Raw genomic sequence first — 16,032 nt, forward strand, 5'->3', positions numbered from 1 at the left:
ATGACCACCCCCTCCCCCCTCCCCCCCCCAGACCGATGTAACCAAACATGTATTTTTGCCACAGGAATAGTGTCCCTGGCGTGCCAGGCCTTGTGCCATAACATGCACTATGAGAAACAACTTACCTGAACCTGCCGATTCTCCTTAGATGTGAAAACATTTCTCCCCCTGGGACATATTCCATAACCATGTATAAATTAGAATTATCCTAAAGGGAAATAGAGAAGAAACATGATATACGGGACAAGTCCCGGGATATGCAGCACTGCACAGGTGGGACAATGGTGTGGTATTTTAGACTCTGGGTAAAACAAACACTGTTTCTTGCTCGGATCATGCTGCTGGAGCACGTAGGGACAGTGAGGCTGCAGTGTCCTATTCTAAGGCCGCGCTTATAGTGCTGGCGATGTCACCCGTCGCCGTCAGCGAAAGTGATCTTTTGATGCGACGTCGCTGGCGACAAGGCCAGTGACGTCACTAAAAGGGGCGGGCCGCGCAATTTGATTGGTGTAGAGAAAAATTTTGGTCGCGACGTGGCGCTTACTATAAGCGCTTGCGACGGAGTCAATGTATTTGTTTCGGAGCGACGTTGCGTCGCAATGCACTAAATTATTGCTGGTTCAATAAAAAGGTTTAATAACCCATATTCTCAACACATGGAAATGACCACCAGGTGGCGCACATCAAATAACCTTCTACACTTCCGCTTTTATGGAAGAATTTATTATTTGGAATCAATTATCCAAAAAACATATATTTCCATTATTAGAAATAATACATTTTATTAACTGAATATATTTAATCGAGTCAACTTCAATGGATATTTTGTGTGTGCAAAATATGGTGCCCTTGAAAATATAAATAAAAAGAGCGTGTTCCTGAGTTACTCATTTTCCGATTTCAAATGTCAACTAGAATCCCTTGGGAAAGGTATTAGAGAATGGGTCAGAGGAAAACCCATATCAACCCTAATTGTGACCAGACAATTAATGCATCACATAGCAAAACCGATAATCTATATGTGTGTGTGTGTGTGTGTGTGTGTGTGTGTGTGTGTGTGTGTGTGTGTGTGTGTGTGTATATATATATATATATATATATATACACACACACTATGTGTGTATATATGTGTATATATGTGTGTGTGTGTGTGTGTGTGTGTGTGTGTATATAAATATTATACACACACACACACACACACACACACACACACACACACACTGAAGTCTGTTGAACAGCAGGCCCACTGTTGTGTGCGCACGTGTGATACACTGTTACATACATACTGTACCTTGCCATACACAGGCCCTACTTCCTACATGTTACTTAATGTACAATAGAACGACAACTGTGGATACGACTCATTTATTTATTTATTTTAAGTTGCGGACTAGAAAAAACTCCAAGTGGACACCAATGAGAAAGGGTCAGTAATATTTTGGGGCCTCGGTTATAGCAATGATTGCTTTATAAAGCAGCAGATAATTTGCACACACACAGTAGATATCCTGTCATTGCTTACCTTGAAGGAATACTCCAACCTGACAAGGAAGGGGAAGTTCACTGCTTGCAATATTCTTTTTTCATTCAGTGTGTGTTCTATTTGCTTTAGTTTGACAACCTGTAAATAGAAGAGAAGCTCAACTGATTGCAGGGACGCACACAGAACAGAGACAGGACAAATGCAGGAAGTAATCTCGGTGTGTGTGTAGAATATACAGTATGTATATATAATATTATATATATATAGTATTTTTATTTATATAGCACCACTAATGTACACAGCATCTTACGAGTGAGAATACAGAACAGGGAATAATTCAATAAGTGCAACACAGAAAGATCGAAAGCAACCCTTATCGGAGAACTTCCACTCTTTGAGCTTCCACGTGTGAGCTTCCGTTTCAGAAAAGGGGTGGGGAGTGGAATTATTTGGAGCATAAAATCTTCACAAGGATTCAATTTGATATTTATCCTGCTCTCTGTGGCATTACATCTGCCTATGTCTCTTAACAGCACGAGGCCAAGTCGCAACGGAATACCAATACATCGTCATGTACATATGTGGCAGTACTAGTGACTGCATGCATGTCAGACCTACAATAACCACCTCATCAGCATCTAAACTATGCATCAGTGTGACAGTGGGAAGGCTGAAACCAGTAATACTGGCTGAACAATACAAGCACAGTACGTGCAGCATCTGAGAACGCCACAGAAAAAAAGGCTAAGTTGGCTTTCTGCTTTATAATTTGAATTAACTTGCGATTAAAAAAATGAAAGTGATTTTAATGCGGGAACAATATATATATTCTTCGTATAATACAAAGTACTGCGTTACAAAAAAAGTGTGAATATGAACCCTTGAAGCAAAATGCATGTGTTTGGCTTGTTTCAGTATGTGTTCAGTAGATAAACATATAAAGGATCAATATATAGATTTTTAATGCCAATTTCCTCAAAAGGCATTGAGTTTAATTTACATGGGAATAATTGCCTTTAATGCCTGGACTATTTGCAATGATTTCTACAGTATCTTGTGGACTTCATGTAAGGTCAATATGGGAAGGAAGGGGATCAAAGTGTCCCAGTTTTTTACTAATTTATCAGTCTGGAGGTGAAACTGATTGCGCTGGTGGAAGCAGGAGCCAAAATGTTGATACACCTTCCATTGCCTGGTCTCTGAAATACTGCCGGTATTTTAAAGCAGTCCCAAAAAATATTACACAAAATAGGCATTTCTCCAAATATGCGGCAAGTGATATTTTGCCACAATAAATAATTGGCTGTTTTACTGCCCAGTATTTGTGTTTTAAGGTAGCAACATTGGTTAAGAATAGCATTATACAATACTGTACTGAACCTTGCAACTGTACAATAGCTAGCTGAAGCTTTTAGAGTTGTCAGATTGTGATGCTGTTATTTAGCTCAAATAAAAATGCCTGGACCGGACGTTTGCTTTTTAGGCTAAATGTGTTCATGTTATATCAAGCATTGTACACAATCCATTTGTCCAGATTCAATATGGATATACATTTGCATTTATCACATTTTGCTATTTGGGCAGGGTTCTCGACTCCAGTCCTCAAGAACCCCCAACAGTTCAGTTTTTAAAGATATCCCTGCTTCAGCACAGGTGGCTCAATCAAAGACTGAGACACTATGGTGGTGGTTATCTGTTGGTCCTGTATCACCATTAAAACATATAGACATACCTTCTGTTTATCCAATATCTTCATAGCATAATACTGTTCTGCACCTTTATGCTTTACAAGCATCACTCTCCCAAAAGAGCCCGTTCCAAGGGTTTTTATTCTCTCAAAGTCCTCTAGGCCTGCAGTATTCTGGGTGGGAAAAAAAAAATTTTTCATGTTCAAATGTGTCTATATTTGTTATATTTACTGAAAATGCTAACAGGAAGTGTTTTACTAGATTGGTTTAAACATGTGAAAAGCTTTATATTCAAAACAATTTCCAACAAGTTCTCCATAAGGGTACCCACATAAGATGTATTTATCTGGTCTTATCAAAGGTACGATTTCCAGAAACATTTAGGACTGTCTACTGGCCCTATAAAGGTGTGACCGAGGTCACTGGCCCTCAGAGCACGGTAAGTTTCGATGCACTGTCAGCAATGCCATCGAATCCTATGACAAGTCTATAATACACCTTTATTAGATTGTAAAATGCCATGCTAGGGAGAGGGAGCGGCTCAGTGAGTAAAGACACTGACTGGCACTGAGTGTGAAGCAGGGGATTCTGGGAGAAGGAGCGGCTCAGTGAGTAAAGACACTGACTGGCACTGAGTGTGAAGCAGGGGATTCTGGGAGAAGGAGCGGCTCAGTGAGTAAAGACACTGCCTGGCACTGAGTGTGAAGCAGGGGAGCCTGGGAGAAGGAGCGGCTCAGTGAGTAAAGACACTGCCTGGCACTGAGTGTGAAGCAGGGGAACCTTGTTCAATTCCCGGTGTCGGCTCCTTGTCAGCTTGGGCAAGTCACTTTATCTCCCTGTGCCTCAGGCACCAAAAACAGATTACAGTGAAACCCAATGCAACATCCAATATGACAAAAATACACAGTAAAATACTTATATATTCTCTTGAAAAAGGGTCATTTAGTGTAACCCTTTGGCCAAAGCGTTGTAAGCTTGCGAGCCATGACAAGGCAGACACCCGTTCGCATGTCCAGCTCTCCTTTTTGACACTTATAAACATATATATATATTTTGTGGGGGCTCAGGGGTTCCCAAAAAGAGCTTGCTGGGGTTGTGTGTGTTTTGTTAATTTATTTTCAGCTGTCTCAGCTGCTGGAGGTTAGTGGCTCCTCCTTCCCAGGTTTTAAGCCCGCCCCTCCCCACTTCCCAAGGGAGTAGGTCCTTTCATTCTACTGGATGGATACAGATCCAATGGTGGTCTTTCTCCCTCCTAAGGCTAAGGCCCCGCTCCCACAATCAGCGCGCCCGCACTGCAGACAGGCGGCACGCTGACAGGCACAGACCACAATATGCGGTCTGTAGGGAGCCGGGGCGGGAGGGGGGCGGGAGTGGGAGGGGGGCGTGGTAAAACTTTGCCAGATCGTGGTGCCGTGGTGCCGTCCACCCCCCCACACACACCAGCACACACACCAACACACACACCAACACACACACCAACACACACACCAACACACACACATTTTTCCCCGCAGCTCCTTCCCTGCTCCCCTCCCAAGCCGCCTCCCATCCGTAGCTCCTTCCCTCCCCTCCTCCCCATTGGCTGACTCGCGTACCACGTGACGCGTCATCGCTGAAAAGCACAAGGAGGTTGTAGCTCCAGCATGCTGACGCGTCACAGTACGTAGTCAGCCCTGCCGGAAGGAGGCAGCGGGGGCAAGGACCATTCGGGTAAGGGTCTGGTGGCCCGCGGCCGCGCGCACCGCCGGCCGCAGCGGGTTTGCAGCCTAAGGCTAAGGCCCCGCTGCCTCAGACCACGCGTCAGCACTGCAGACAGACGGCGCGTGGAGAGGCACTTGACCGCTATCTGCGGTCTGTAGGGAGCGGGAGCTGGAGCGTGGCCAAAACAGGTCGGGTGGGCGTGGCAATGACTTCGGGGGGGCGGGGCCATCGCACCCCCGCCTCCCGCTGCCTGCCTCCCTGAGGAGAGAGAGTCTGTGGGAGGGAGCAGGGGGGCTGCAGCTGCTATCCCCGCTCCCCGAAGCCTCCCCTCCTCTTCGTCTCACAGCCACACCACGTGACGCGTCGCCGCTCGGGATTACAATTCTCCTGCATCCCCTGGCGGCTGACGTGTCACAGCGTGTAGTGAGCCGTGCAGGGAGGAGGGACTGGGACCGGCTCGGGAGGATACAAGCAGATGGTAAGTACCGCGCACGCAGTCGCGCGCGCCGCCGGACACAGCGGGACCAAAGCCTAATAGAGGTAAATGAGAATTTTAATCCTAATAGGTATATTAGTATTTTATCTGGTAGTGTTAGGACTTGCGAACGGGTGTCTGCCTTGTCGTGGCTCGCAAGCTCACAACGCTTTGGCCAAAGGTTAAACTAAATTACCCCTTTTCCAGAGAATATATAAGTATTTTACTGTGTATTTTTGTCATATTGGATGTAGCATTGGGCTTCTCTGTCGTTTGTTGTATACATATGCCACGCTCAATAGCACTCCTTTTTGACACTTATAACCATATATATATTTTTTTTTGTGGGGCTCAGGGGTTCCCAAAAAGAACTTGCTGGGGTTTTGTGTGTTTTGTTACCAAAAACAAATTGTAAGCTCCACAGGGCAGGGACCTGTGCCTGCAAAAATGTCTCTGTAAAGCGCTACGTAAAACTAGCAGCGCTATACAAGAACATGCTATTATTATGTTATCATTGCGGTCAATGGCACAAATCTACATAAAATACTGAGAGAGGTTGTTCATTGTACTGGGATAAAACAGTCTGGGTTCGGGGATGTGTGCAGGTATATCTCTATTTCCATGAGCTCCAAAACGAGACATTGACCTAATGGTTAAACTGCCCAATTTGTCGCCCTGTCCTGTATTCCATGTCATGCACTTCCTGCTTCTCCCGATTGGAAAGCAGATTACTGTATCACAAAGGCTGCTGCATCAGCAAACACCAGCATCTATTTCACCGAGTCCATAATGAACCCGTTTGCTTTCCCAGTAAGTGGGCAATGAAAAGGAATATGCTCCTTTGCTAGGGCATGACATTTGCTAAAAAAATAAATGTAAAAAAAGAGACAGCCCCCGGGGGCTCGTAATCACATCATTTCTCCAAGTGGTATCGTGCTGCACATGTATCCGAGTTATCTTCCCTTAACCAAGCATTCTCATCAACAGGACTGGCGATGGCCGCAGCACCGTGCAGCGTTCTGCAGCCGTACACTTTAGACCAGGGATGGGCAACTCCAGTCCTCAAGGGCCACCAACAGGCCAGGTATTCAGGATATACCCGCTTCAACACAGGTGGCTGTCAGTCTGACCGAGAAACTGTTAAAGCCACCTGTGCTGAAGCAGGGATATCTTTAAAACCTGACCTGTTGGTGACCCTTGAGGACTGGAGTTGGCCACCTCTGCACTATAGCGTCGAATCTTTTTACTCTCCCTATTGAAAGAACCAATCATGGAACCCAAACACTGTCGGTGCTCCTAAGGCTGCGCTTCTAGTGCCGGCAACCTGACGCCGCGTCAAAACAAATGCATTGCCGCCGTCGCGTGTGCTTATAGTAAGCGCGGCGCGGCAGCTTGGACGCGATCGCTAGAAGTCATCGCAATTTGATTTTTCCAGCGACCTTAGCCTGACGTCACCGTCGCCGGCACTATAACCGTAGATTAAGTCCGCATCCATGCTGATCGCGCGCTGCGTGATCAAAACAATGTAAATGCATTGGAGCATCCATACTGTGCAAGTGCATATGAGTGTGGGTAGGAGCGTAGGAGTGGGGTCACGTGCACGGTTCAGCCAATCAAGGCGAACCGTTTATGTGGTCACAGGCCCCCCCCCGGCACGCCCCCAAACGCAACACTGCAGGCCACGGATCACGGCAAGTACAAGCGCGTGCTATCAGCATGGACACGGCCTAAAAGCTGCAGTCCCACTTGGCTTGTCCAAACATACTGCTTTATGGCCATTTTTTATCCAAACTACATACTTTGTTGTGAGACCCTACAGTAGTTTTTTTGAACAAACATTGAGGACCTCTTTGGACCGGTTGCATAAACTTAGCTGTGATTACTGCAAAAAACCCAGATATGATTCCATACCTAGCGATGGGGAAAAGGAATATGCATGGTAGAATTTAACCATTTATTACTGTGTTTTTTGCATGTAACATTTTGAATAAAGCTATTAAATATATCCCATTATGCAACAACTGTTGAGTGGTAGAAAATGTGTCGCGTGGCGTATACTATATGTTCCCCGCATTGCAAGTTTAATATGTTTTCCTATGTCAAACTGCATACCTTATATACTTTGTCACGAAGTGTATTAGAGTGCAGGGAAACTTGTCAGCCATTAATTATCTTTCCACTTCAAAAAGTAACCTGTCTCTATAGTAGTATGCACATCGGTCAGAACCACCTGAAGTCCGAATGTTTCTGTGGCGGTGTTCTTGGTGATGTCTGCACAAAATCAATTTCTGCTCCAATTTTACAGACTTGCAGTTCCAACTGCAGCAATGTTTTGTTAACTCCTGGGGCTGCATTATAGTCTAATTGCAGTTACATTACAAAACTGATTAGAGCTGATGAACTAACCATTCCAACTGTTTACAGACCGGCAGGAACATTAATGATCAGCAGGAGTTTTTCTATTAATACATGAATAAAAACCTTTCAAAGCCAATTCTAAACAATGTACATAAACAATGTATGAGAACAGTTTTTCTTAAAGAGGGCTTTACTGATCAGCTGTGGTAATAATTAGATTTAAACATGTTTTCAGGTGTTTGTGCTTTAAGTGACATTTTATACAGCTGAAAGTATGCAGACATGCAAAGTATTCCTTTATAACAGCACATACATAACATGGAGAAGGCCGCTTTAAAATAAAGCTACGTTATGGTTATATCGGTTGTAATTATAATACAGCTTCACTTACGGAGCTGCAGCCAACATTTGTTTTTTTTCTCTTTTGAGAAAATTAACATATGAACAGCTAAAAAAAGAAAAAGTAAGCATAAGCCATTTTCACAGCAACACACTATGAATAACGGGTGTTTTTTTTAAGCAAATCCTTTTCATGATATCATTTGCCTTGATGAAAATGGTTGCATAATCTGTATGCATTTAATCACATTTAAAATAGGCTGAAATGAGACGGCTTTATAACTAAGCAGACATATAAAGTACTCTGCAATCGATTTATTAAAACGGTAAAGGAATAGCATCTAGTTGCATGTAGAGGGAGAGAGGGGGTGGCCCGGTATTAAAGGGGTTGCACCCCATTTGGCCACCCCTGACCGCACCAGGGAGACAAGGGGTTAACTGGGCTGAGGTCCAGAAATGTGATGTAACCCTTGTTATGACATGTAAATGTATTTTCCCCTGTTCCATTGTAATGTCTGGTTACTCAGTGTTTGCATCACACACACACTAGAATCCATCCGGGAGCACAAGGGTTAATAATTCTTTAATGATTATAGCTCTTTGTGTAAGTTTCCCGCCTTTTCGGACACCATTTTGCAGGTCCCCATTGGCCGCCATTAGGGCTCAATGCATTTCAATAGGAATTTGTGCTGTTTTCGTCCTGTTTCCTGTAGTGACCAGCAGGTGGCGTCCGAGAGGGAGAGCGGCGGTTTCCCATTGAAAGTCAATGGGCTCATTGACTTCAATGGAGATGCCTCGAGGTAACCTAGTTGGCTGCCGTCCAGACCGCAAACCGCAAAGCGGATACAATGTCCTTCAAAAGAGCTAAAATCACTGGGTCAAGTTCAACGTCAATTAGCGGGGAAATAAACTGTTCTAGGGCACCTAGGGATAAAATTCTTTTTGCCCCTAGTTCCTAAGCGTCCCCCCACTCGACCACCACCGGGTCCCCGAATCCTGGACCCCCGATAAGGGTCGAACCAGATAGAGCGGGTCGCGCCATAGGCTTTGCCGGCGGCGGCAGAAACGGCTCAGAAAAATGACTAAGTGAGAAATGCTGAATTTTAGGAATCCATATCTCCGGTTCCGGAGGGTTCAGCGGATCAGGGTTTGGGGTATCTGTAGTCACTGCTCCGGCATCGCTGCAGAACCATCCTTGACCCGCTTGGACCAACCCGACGGAGTATGGACCCCCTTGAAGTTCGGGACTTTTCCCATAGACTTCAATGGCAGAAAACCCCCATTGACTTCAATGGCGGCGATTTACCATTGAAAGTCTATGGCGGAGCTACCCGTTGTTTTCAATGGGGATTTAGTGAAAAGCTGAGATTTCTTTTTCAATGGAGATTTTTGTATTAAAATGATTTAATGTGCATTGGTGTAACTCCGGTTTCTTAGGTCGTAGCAAGTCGCTTTTTGGACCATATGGTGTCCCAGTTCTGGCAATGCGAACTGGGAAGTTTGGACCTGCTAAACCTAACGGAACCGGATATTTTAATACGTTTATGTTTTATGCTTAATAGTGTATCTTAAGGTATGGACAAAGACCAAGAAGAAATTCTTTTGGGCCATAAGGTAGCAGATGGCCCTGGGGACGCCGCTATGTCTAGGATTTAAGTGCTGTTCAAAGAGTTTTATCACCCTCACTGTTTATCCGAAGCCCAAACCAGGGCAGGTCTTAAGTGTTCCAGTTAACACCTTTCAACAAAGGTTTTCCTGCCAGAACTCCAAATGGTAGACTGTCTGGCATTCCTGACGTAAATGTGGGGCTTCAGAAATGAGACCCCCAGAGTTCTACTGCGCATGTGCCAACTAGCAGGGGGGCATGGGTCAGAATGCTTTCCACGTTAGTGAGTGGCTGGAGGTAATTGTAAACCAATCCCCTGTGCTTAAGGTTAAGAATAGAAGGAGAATGGTTTATAAACTGCTGTCCACCCATATATCCTTTGTCTTCGTTTGCTGATATGGTTACCTGATATCACCTGAATGATTTCCTCACTGCTGAAAGAAATGCTACATCATACTTCTCATTCCCCAACCCTTAAGTAAGTGTACTTCTTGTTTGTTACTGTATTATCTGTTGTGTTCACCTTTATTCTAAGGAATAAATACAATTTATTATATCTTAAGCCTCGTTCAGTTCAAACCCAATTATTTTTGTGTAATATTAATAAGCCTGTGGAAGCTATCGTCACAGGCGTATTAATATAACTGGTGGCAGCGGTGGGATTGAACTGGACCTGGATTACAGTATTCTGCGGGGTACTGTGATCCAGTGGGAACTTGATAGTAATTGCAAGTTCCTGGGACTAAAGATATTGAACACACAGTAGTGCAACAAGTAACGCAAGTTGTCACACCACCTCACTGCTGTGACCCAGAACTCAGAGCCATGAGTGAAGCGGAGAACCTCTATTACCTGAGAACTAGAAATCCGCTAAAAGACAAGTGCCGTGCCTATGGACTGGAATATGTGGACCAGGAGGTCGAGGACATGGTTGCTGCAGTCACCGCATATGAAGCTGAGCATCCAGAGGTCCTGGAAGTAGCTCAGCTTGCCCTTTTACAGCCGCCCGGAGATCAGGGACTGAACCCAGTGCCGGGCCGGCAGGATCCCGGGGAGGGACCAAGTGCACCTCCCAGGACAAGTGCAGCAGGAGGGGCACTGATAGCTGCGGCTCCCAGTCCGTTTACCCCTGAAATGCTGGCACTGATAACAGCGTGGGGAGACCGAGGGACACCGGAGGAGCGGCTAAAGTTTATCTCCATGGCAATGAACAGACCCGCTTATTGCCCCCCGGTCCGACCCCCCAGAGATGGACTCCAACTGGACAAGCACAGTCTCACCAAGTATGTGGAGGGCACTGATCGGATTGACATGTTTCTAAGGAACTTTGAAACGCAGTGCCGGCGGTACGGGGTGCTTCCCCAGCATAGGGTTGCACGCCTGGACCCGCTACTCTCCGGCTTGGCTAAACAGACTTTGATGGCGCTTACAGAGGAGTTTGCTGATGACTATGACCACCTGAAAGAACTTTTGCTGTTTCAGCACGGTTTTACCCCTGAAGCTTACCGGGGTAAGTTCCGGCTGGAGGAGAGGCACCCTCAGGAGACCTATGTCACTTATGTGACCCGCATGGCTTTGTATGGGTTACACTGGGTGGAGGGCTCTGAGGCCAAGACATACCAACGCCTGCTGGACCTCATCTTTAAGGAGCAGCTCATGCAGCAGTGCCCGCCGGCGGTGAGGGCTTTTGTGTATGATAAAAAGCCCAAGACCTACACCGAGGCGGCGAGGATGGCAGATGACTATGTGGTCAGCCGGTCCCAGATGACCGCCAAGGTACCAGCCAAAGCGGTAACCCCACCGGCGCCGGCCAAGAAAGCTGTGAGTACCCCCCAGTGGACCCAAAAGCCGCCTGCGGGCAGCGGGTCACAGAAGGCGGGAGAGCTCCGGCATGAGCGCCGGTGCTACAATTGCAACAGCACTGGTCACATCAGACCAGATTGCCCGGAACCCCTGCGTTCCAACGGACCCTATCGAGGGCAACGCACCCCAGCTGCAAAGCCGGTAGCCCGCGTGCGGGTGGCTTCCACCAAAGAACCAGGACCGGTCATGGAAACAACTCCCAGCGAGACGTCCCATGTCACCCCTACCCCGGTTTCTTCAGTGCCTACAGCCAGGAGCGGAGGACATCACAGCGCAGACCTGCAGCAGACGGACGGCAGGAGCAAGCATCTCACCCCGGTCACAGTCGGTGACCGGCAAGCAGTTGGCTTACTTGATTCAGGAGCTGCAGTGACCCTGGTCCGACCTGATATGGTCCGGCCAGAGGAATTGATCCCAGGCCCTGGGATACAGATCACTGTGGCTGACGGAGAGCCACGTTTCCTGCAGGTGGCCCGCATTTTTTTGGATTGGGGGGTGGGCAAGGGTGTGCGGGAGGTGGGGGTTTTACCAGGTTTGGATGCTGAAATTCTTTTGGGCAATGACCTGGGACCGATGACCTGCACCTACGACCGGGTGCCCCAGCCCGCTGCAGTGGCGGCGGTTACCCGGAGCCAGACCGCGGCAATGCCGGCGGTGGCCACCCCAGTCCCCCAGCCTTTGGGACCAACGTTAGCGGAGGGCACAGAGGAGCCCAGGGAGGTAAGCCAGGATCAGTTGCAACCACAGGCTGACTTACTGTTCTCCCTTACCGTGTCCCCTTCCCCTGACAATGACATGACTGGGGGGGGGGGGGGCAGATTTAGGAGCCCAGTTTAGGGAGGCAGTGAAGGTAGACCCTACCCTGGCCGGCGTGAGACTTCGGGCGTCCGAATCTCAGGCAGGGGAGGGCACTGAGCGCTGCCTATGGCATAAGGGACTCCTATACAGAGAAGAAGGGAACCCGGGACTAGAGAAGGGATTGACCGGTAAGCGACAGCTAGTAGTACCCCAGGGGTACCGACAGCAATTGTTACGGGTAGCTCACTCTATTCCGTTAGCGGGACATCAGGGGGGCACCAGAACGCGAGCCCGGTTATTGCAGCGTTACTTCTGGCCGGGGGCATCCAGGGATGCGGCTGATTTCTGCCGCTCCTGTGATACCTGCCAACGAGTAGGTAAGGCGGGCGACCGTGTGAAGGCACCCCTGAGACCCCTACCGATAATAGGGGAACCCTTCCAGAAGGTAGCGATGGACCTGATAGGACCCCTCATGATTCCTAGCAGGTCAGGGAAGCGCTACATCCTCACAGTGGTGGATTTTGCCACCCGGTACCCTGAGGCGGTAGCGCTGGGCACCATAAGTGCCAAGACAGTGGCAGCAGCTTTGCTGAACATTTTTGCTAGGGTAGGTTTCCCTAGTGAGATCCTAACTGATCAGGGGTCGCAGTTCATGAGTGAACTGTTACATTGTCTCTGGGATGCCTGCAGCACTTGCTGTTTGCATACCGAGAGGTACCGCAAGAATCTACAGGCTTCTCCCCCTTCGAGCTACTATATGGCCGCAGGGTACGTGGACCTCTGGACCTCTTCCGTGAGGGATGGGAGGGGGAGACTACTGCTACTGATGCTTCAGTGATCCAGTATGTAGTAGATCTCAGAGACCGGTTAGAGATGCTTATGGGGGTGGCCCAGGACCACCTCAGGGCTGCTCAGACCAAGCAGAAGCAATGGTATGACCAGCAGGCCCGTAGCCGAGAGTTCATCCCAGGACAGCAGGTGCTTGTTCTCAAACCCACTCGGGAGAACAAGTTAATGGCTGCCTGGTCGGGACCGTATCCGGTCATCCGAAAGGTGAATGAGTGCAACTATGTTGTACAGGTAGCGCCTGAGAGGCACAAGACATATCACATTAATATGTTAAAGGAATACCGAGCACCGAGTATGGGAGCAGTAATGGCCATTTGTAGCCCACTGCTGGAGGATCCGGCGAGCAATGCTCTGCCTGATCTCCTAGGGGAGGCAAAGCAAGGAAACACTGTTGAGCAGGTAGAGATCGGGGCACAGTTGAGTGCTAGGCAGAAGGGAGAAGCCAGGGACATGCTAGCTCAGTATAGCGCCCTCTTCACTGACATGCCAGGGACCACACATCTCACCAAACACCCAGTACACACAGGGGACCTGCAGCCTCTGCATAAGCACGCTTATAGAGTGTCAGCAGAGGTCAAGACAAGTATGGAGAGAGAGATTGAGGAGATGCTGACCCTAGGGGTAATTACTCCGTCCCAGAGCCCTTGGGCAAGTCCAGTAGTCCTAGTGCCTAAGAAGGACAAAACCACCCGGTTTTGTGTGGACTACCGGTTGCTCAACGCTGGGACGGTGTCAGATGCTTACCCCATGCCCCGCATGGATGAGTTACTAGATGAACTCGCGGGGGCAAAGTATCTGACCACCATGGATCTGAGCAAAGGCTACTGGCAGATTCCCCTGACCCTGGAGGCTAGGGAGAAGTCAGCATTCATCACTCCAAGTGGCCTCTATGAGTTTTTGGTGATGCCATTTGGGATGAAGAATGCCCCGGCTACCTTCCAACGCCTGGTCAATAGGTTACTGGAAGGGATGCAGAGCTATGCCAGGGCTTACTTAGATGACATTGCTGTCTTTAGTAATTCCTGGGAATCCCACATAGGACATGTAGCTGCGGTGCTGGATAGAATCAGGGAGGCTCGGCTTACCTTAAAACCCACTAAGTGTATGGTAGGGATGGCAGAAGTCCTGTACTTAGGGCACAGGGTGGGTGGAGGGCATCTCAAGCCAGACCCAGCCAAGGTAGAAGCCATAGTTCAGTGGCCTGTTCCAAAAACCAAGAAACAGGTCATGGCCTTTTTGGGCACCGCAGGGTACTACAGGAAATTTGTCCCACAGTACAGCGCCGTGGCCAAACCCCTGACTGATCTGACTAAGAAGCAACTGCCTGTGCTTATTATCTGGTCTCCTGCCTGTGAAACTGCTTTCCAGGCACTGAAAGCTGCGCTTGCTGAGGCCCCCATCCTGGCTGCCCCAGATTATACCAAGCATTTTCTTATTCAGACTGATGCCTCAGACTTTGGTGTGGGGGCTGTGTTGAGCCAGGTGGGGGACGACGGCAAAGAGCACCCTGTGGTGTATCTCAGTCGCAAACTGCTCCCCAGGGAGGTGGCATATGCCACCATTGAAAAGGAGTGCTTGGCCATTGTGTGGGCACTCAAAAAGCTCCAGCCCTATGTCTATGGGAGGGCTTTCACGGTCATTACCGACCACAATCCCCTGAGCTGGCTACAGAGGGTATCAGGGGAAAATGCCAAACTGCTGAGATGGAGCTTGGCTTTGCAAGAATTTGAATTCACCATTCAGCACAAAAAGGGTAGTGAAAACAGCAATGCTGATGGACTTTCACGCCAGGACTATCCCTCTGAGACTGAATTCATTAATGGTGCCAGCAGTGCCCCACTCCCCGTCAGGGCCAGTGGGCCACAGGACACGCATTAAGAAGGGGAGGTGTAGAGGGAGAGAGGGGGTGGCCCGGTATTAAAGGGGTTGCACCCCATTTGGCCACCCCTGACCGCACCAGGGAGACAAGGGGTTAACTGGGCTGAGGTCCAGAAATGTGATGTAACCCTTGTTATGACATGTAAATGTATTTTCCCCTGTTCCATTGTAATGTCTGGTTACTCAGTGTTTGCATCACACACACACTAGAATCCATCCGGGAGCACAAGGGTTAATAATTCTTTAATGATTATAGCTCTTTGTGTAAGTTTCCCGCCTTTTCGGACACCATTTTGCAGGTCCCCATTGGCCGCCATTAGGGCTCAATGCATTTCAATAGGAATTTGTGCTGTTTTCGTCCTGTTTCCTGTAGTGACCAGCAGGTGGCGTCCGAGAGGGAGAGCGGCGGTTTCCCATTGAAAGTCAATGGGCTCATTGACTTCAATGGAGATGCCTCGAGGTAACCTAGTTGGCTGCCGTCCAGACCGCAAACCGCAAAGCGGATACAATGTCCTTCAAAAGAGCTAAAATCACTGGGTCAAGTTCAACGTCAATTAGCGGGGAAATAAACTGTTCTAGGGCACCTAGGGATAAAATTCTTTTTGCCCCTAGTTCCTAAGCGTCCCCCCACTCGACCACCACCGGGTCCCCGAATCCTGGACCCCCGATAAGGGTCGAACCAGATAGAGCGGGTCGCGCCATAGGCTTTGCCGGCGGCGGCAGAAACGGCTCAGAAAAATGACTAAGTGAGAAATGCTGAATTTTAGGAATCCATATCTCCGGTTCCGGAGGGTTCAGCGGATCAGGGTTTGGGGTATCTGTAGCCACTGCTCCGGCATCGCTGCAGAACCATCCTTGACCCGCTTGGACCAACCCGACGGAGTATGGACCCCCTTGAAGTTCGGGACTTTTCCCATAGACTTCAATGGCAGAAAACCCCCATTGACTTCAATGGCGGCGATTTACCATTGAAAGTCTATGGCGGAGCTACCCG

The 16,032-nt window shown here is 48.3% G+C and overlaps 1 protein-coding gene across 3 annotated transcripts in view; it reads right to left on the bottom strand.

Moving 5' to 3' along the window:
• The window catches only part of PRKACB (protein kinase cAMP-activated catalytic subunit beta), a 94,021-nt gene that overhangs the window by 16,566 nt on the left and 61,423 nt on the right, over positions 1 to 16,032 (bottom strand). For all 3 annotated transcript variants that reach the window (XM_075615675.1, XM_075615674.1, XM_075615677.1), the window contains exons 3-5: positions 3,216 to 3,344; positions 1,523 to 1,621; positions 126 to 208 (exon numbers count right to left, since the gene is read on the bottom strand). In XM_075615675.1, coding sequence (XP_075471790.1) covers positions 126 to 208; positions 1,523 to 1,621; positions 3,216 to 3,344 — 311 coding nt within the window. The remainder of the gene's footprint in view (positions 1 to 125; positions 209 to 1,522; positions 1,622 to 3,215; positions 3,345 to 16,032) is intronic.

Source organism: Ascaphus truei, chromosome 10 (genome assembly GCF_040206685.1).
Source record: "Ascaphus truei isolate aAscTru1 chromosome 10, aAscTru1.hap1, whole genome shotgun sequence".
Classification (NCBI taxonomy): domain Eukaryota; kingdom Metazoa; phylum Chordata; class Amphibia; order Anura; family Ascaphidae; genus Ascaphus; species Ascaphus truei.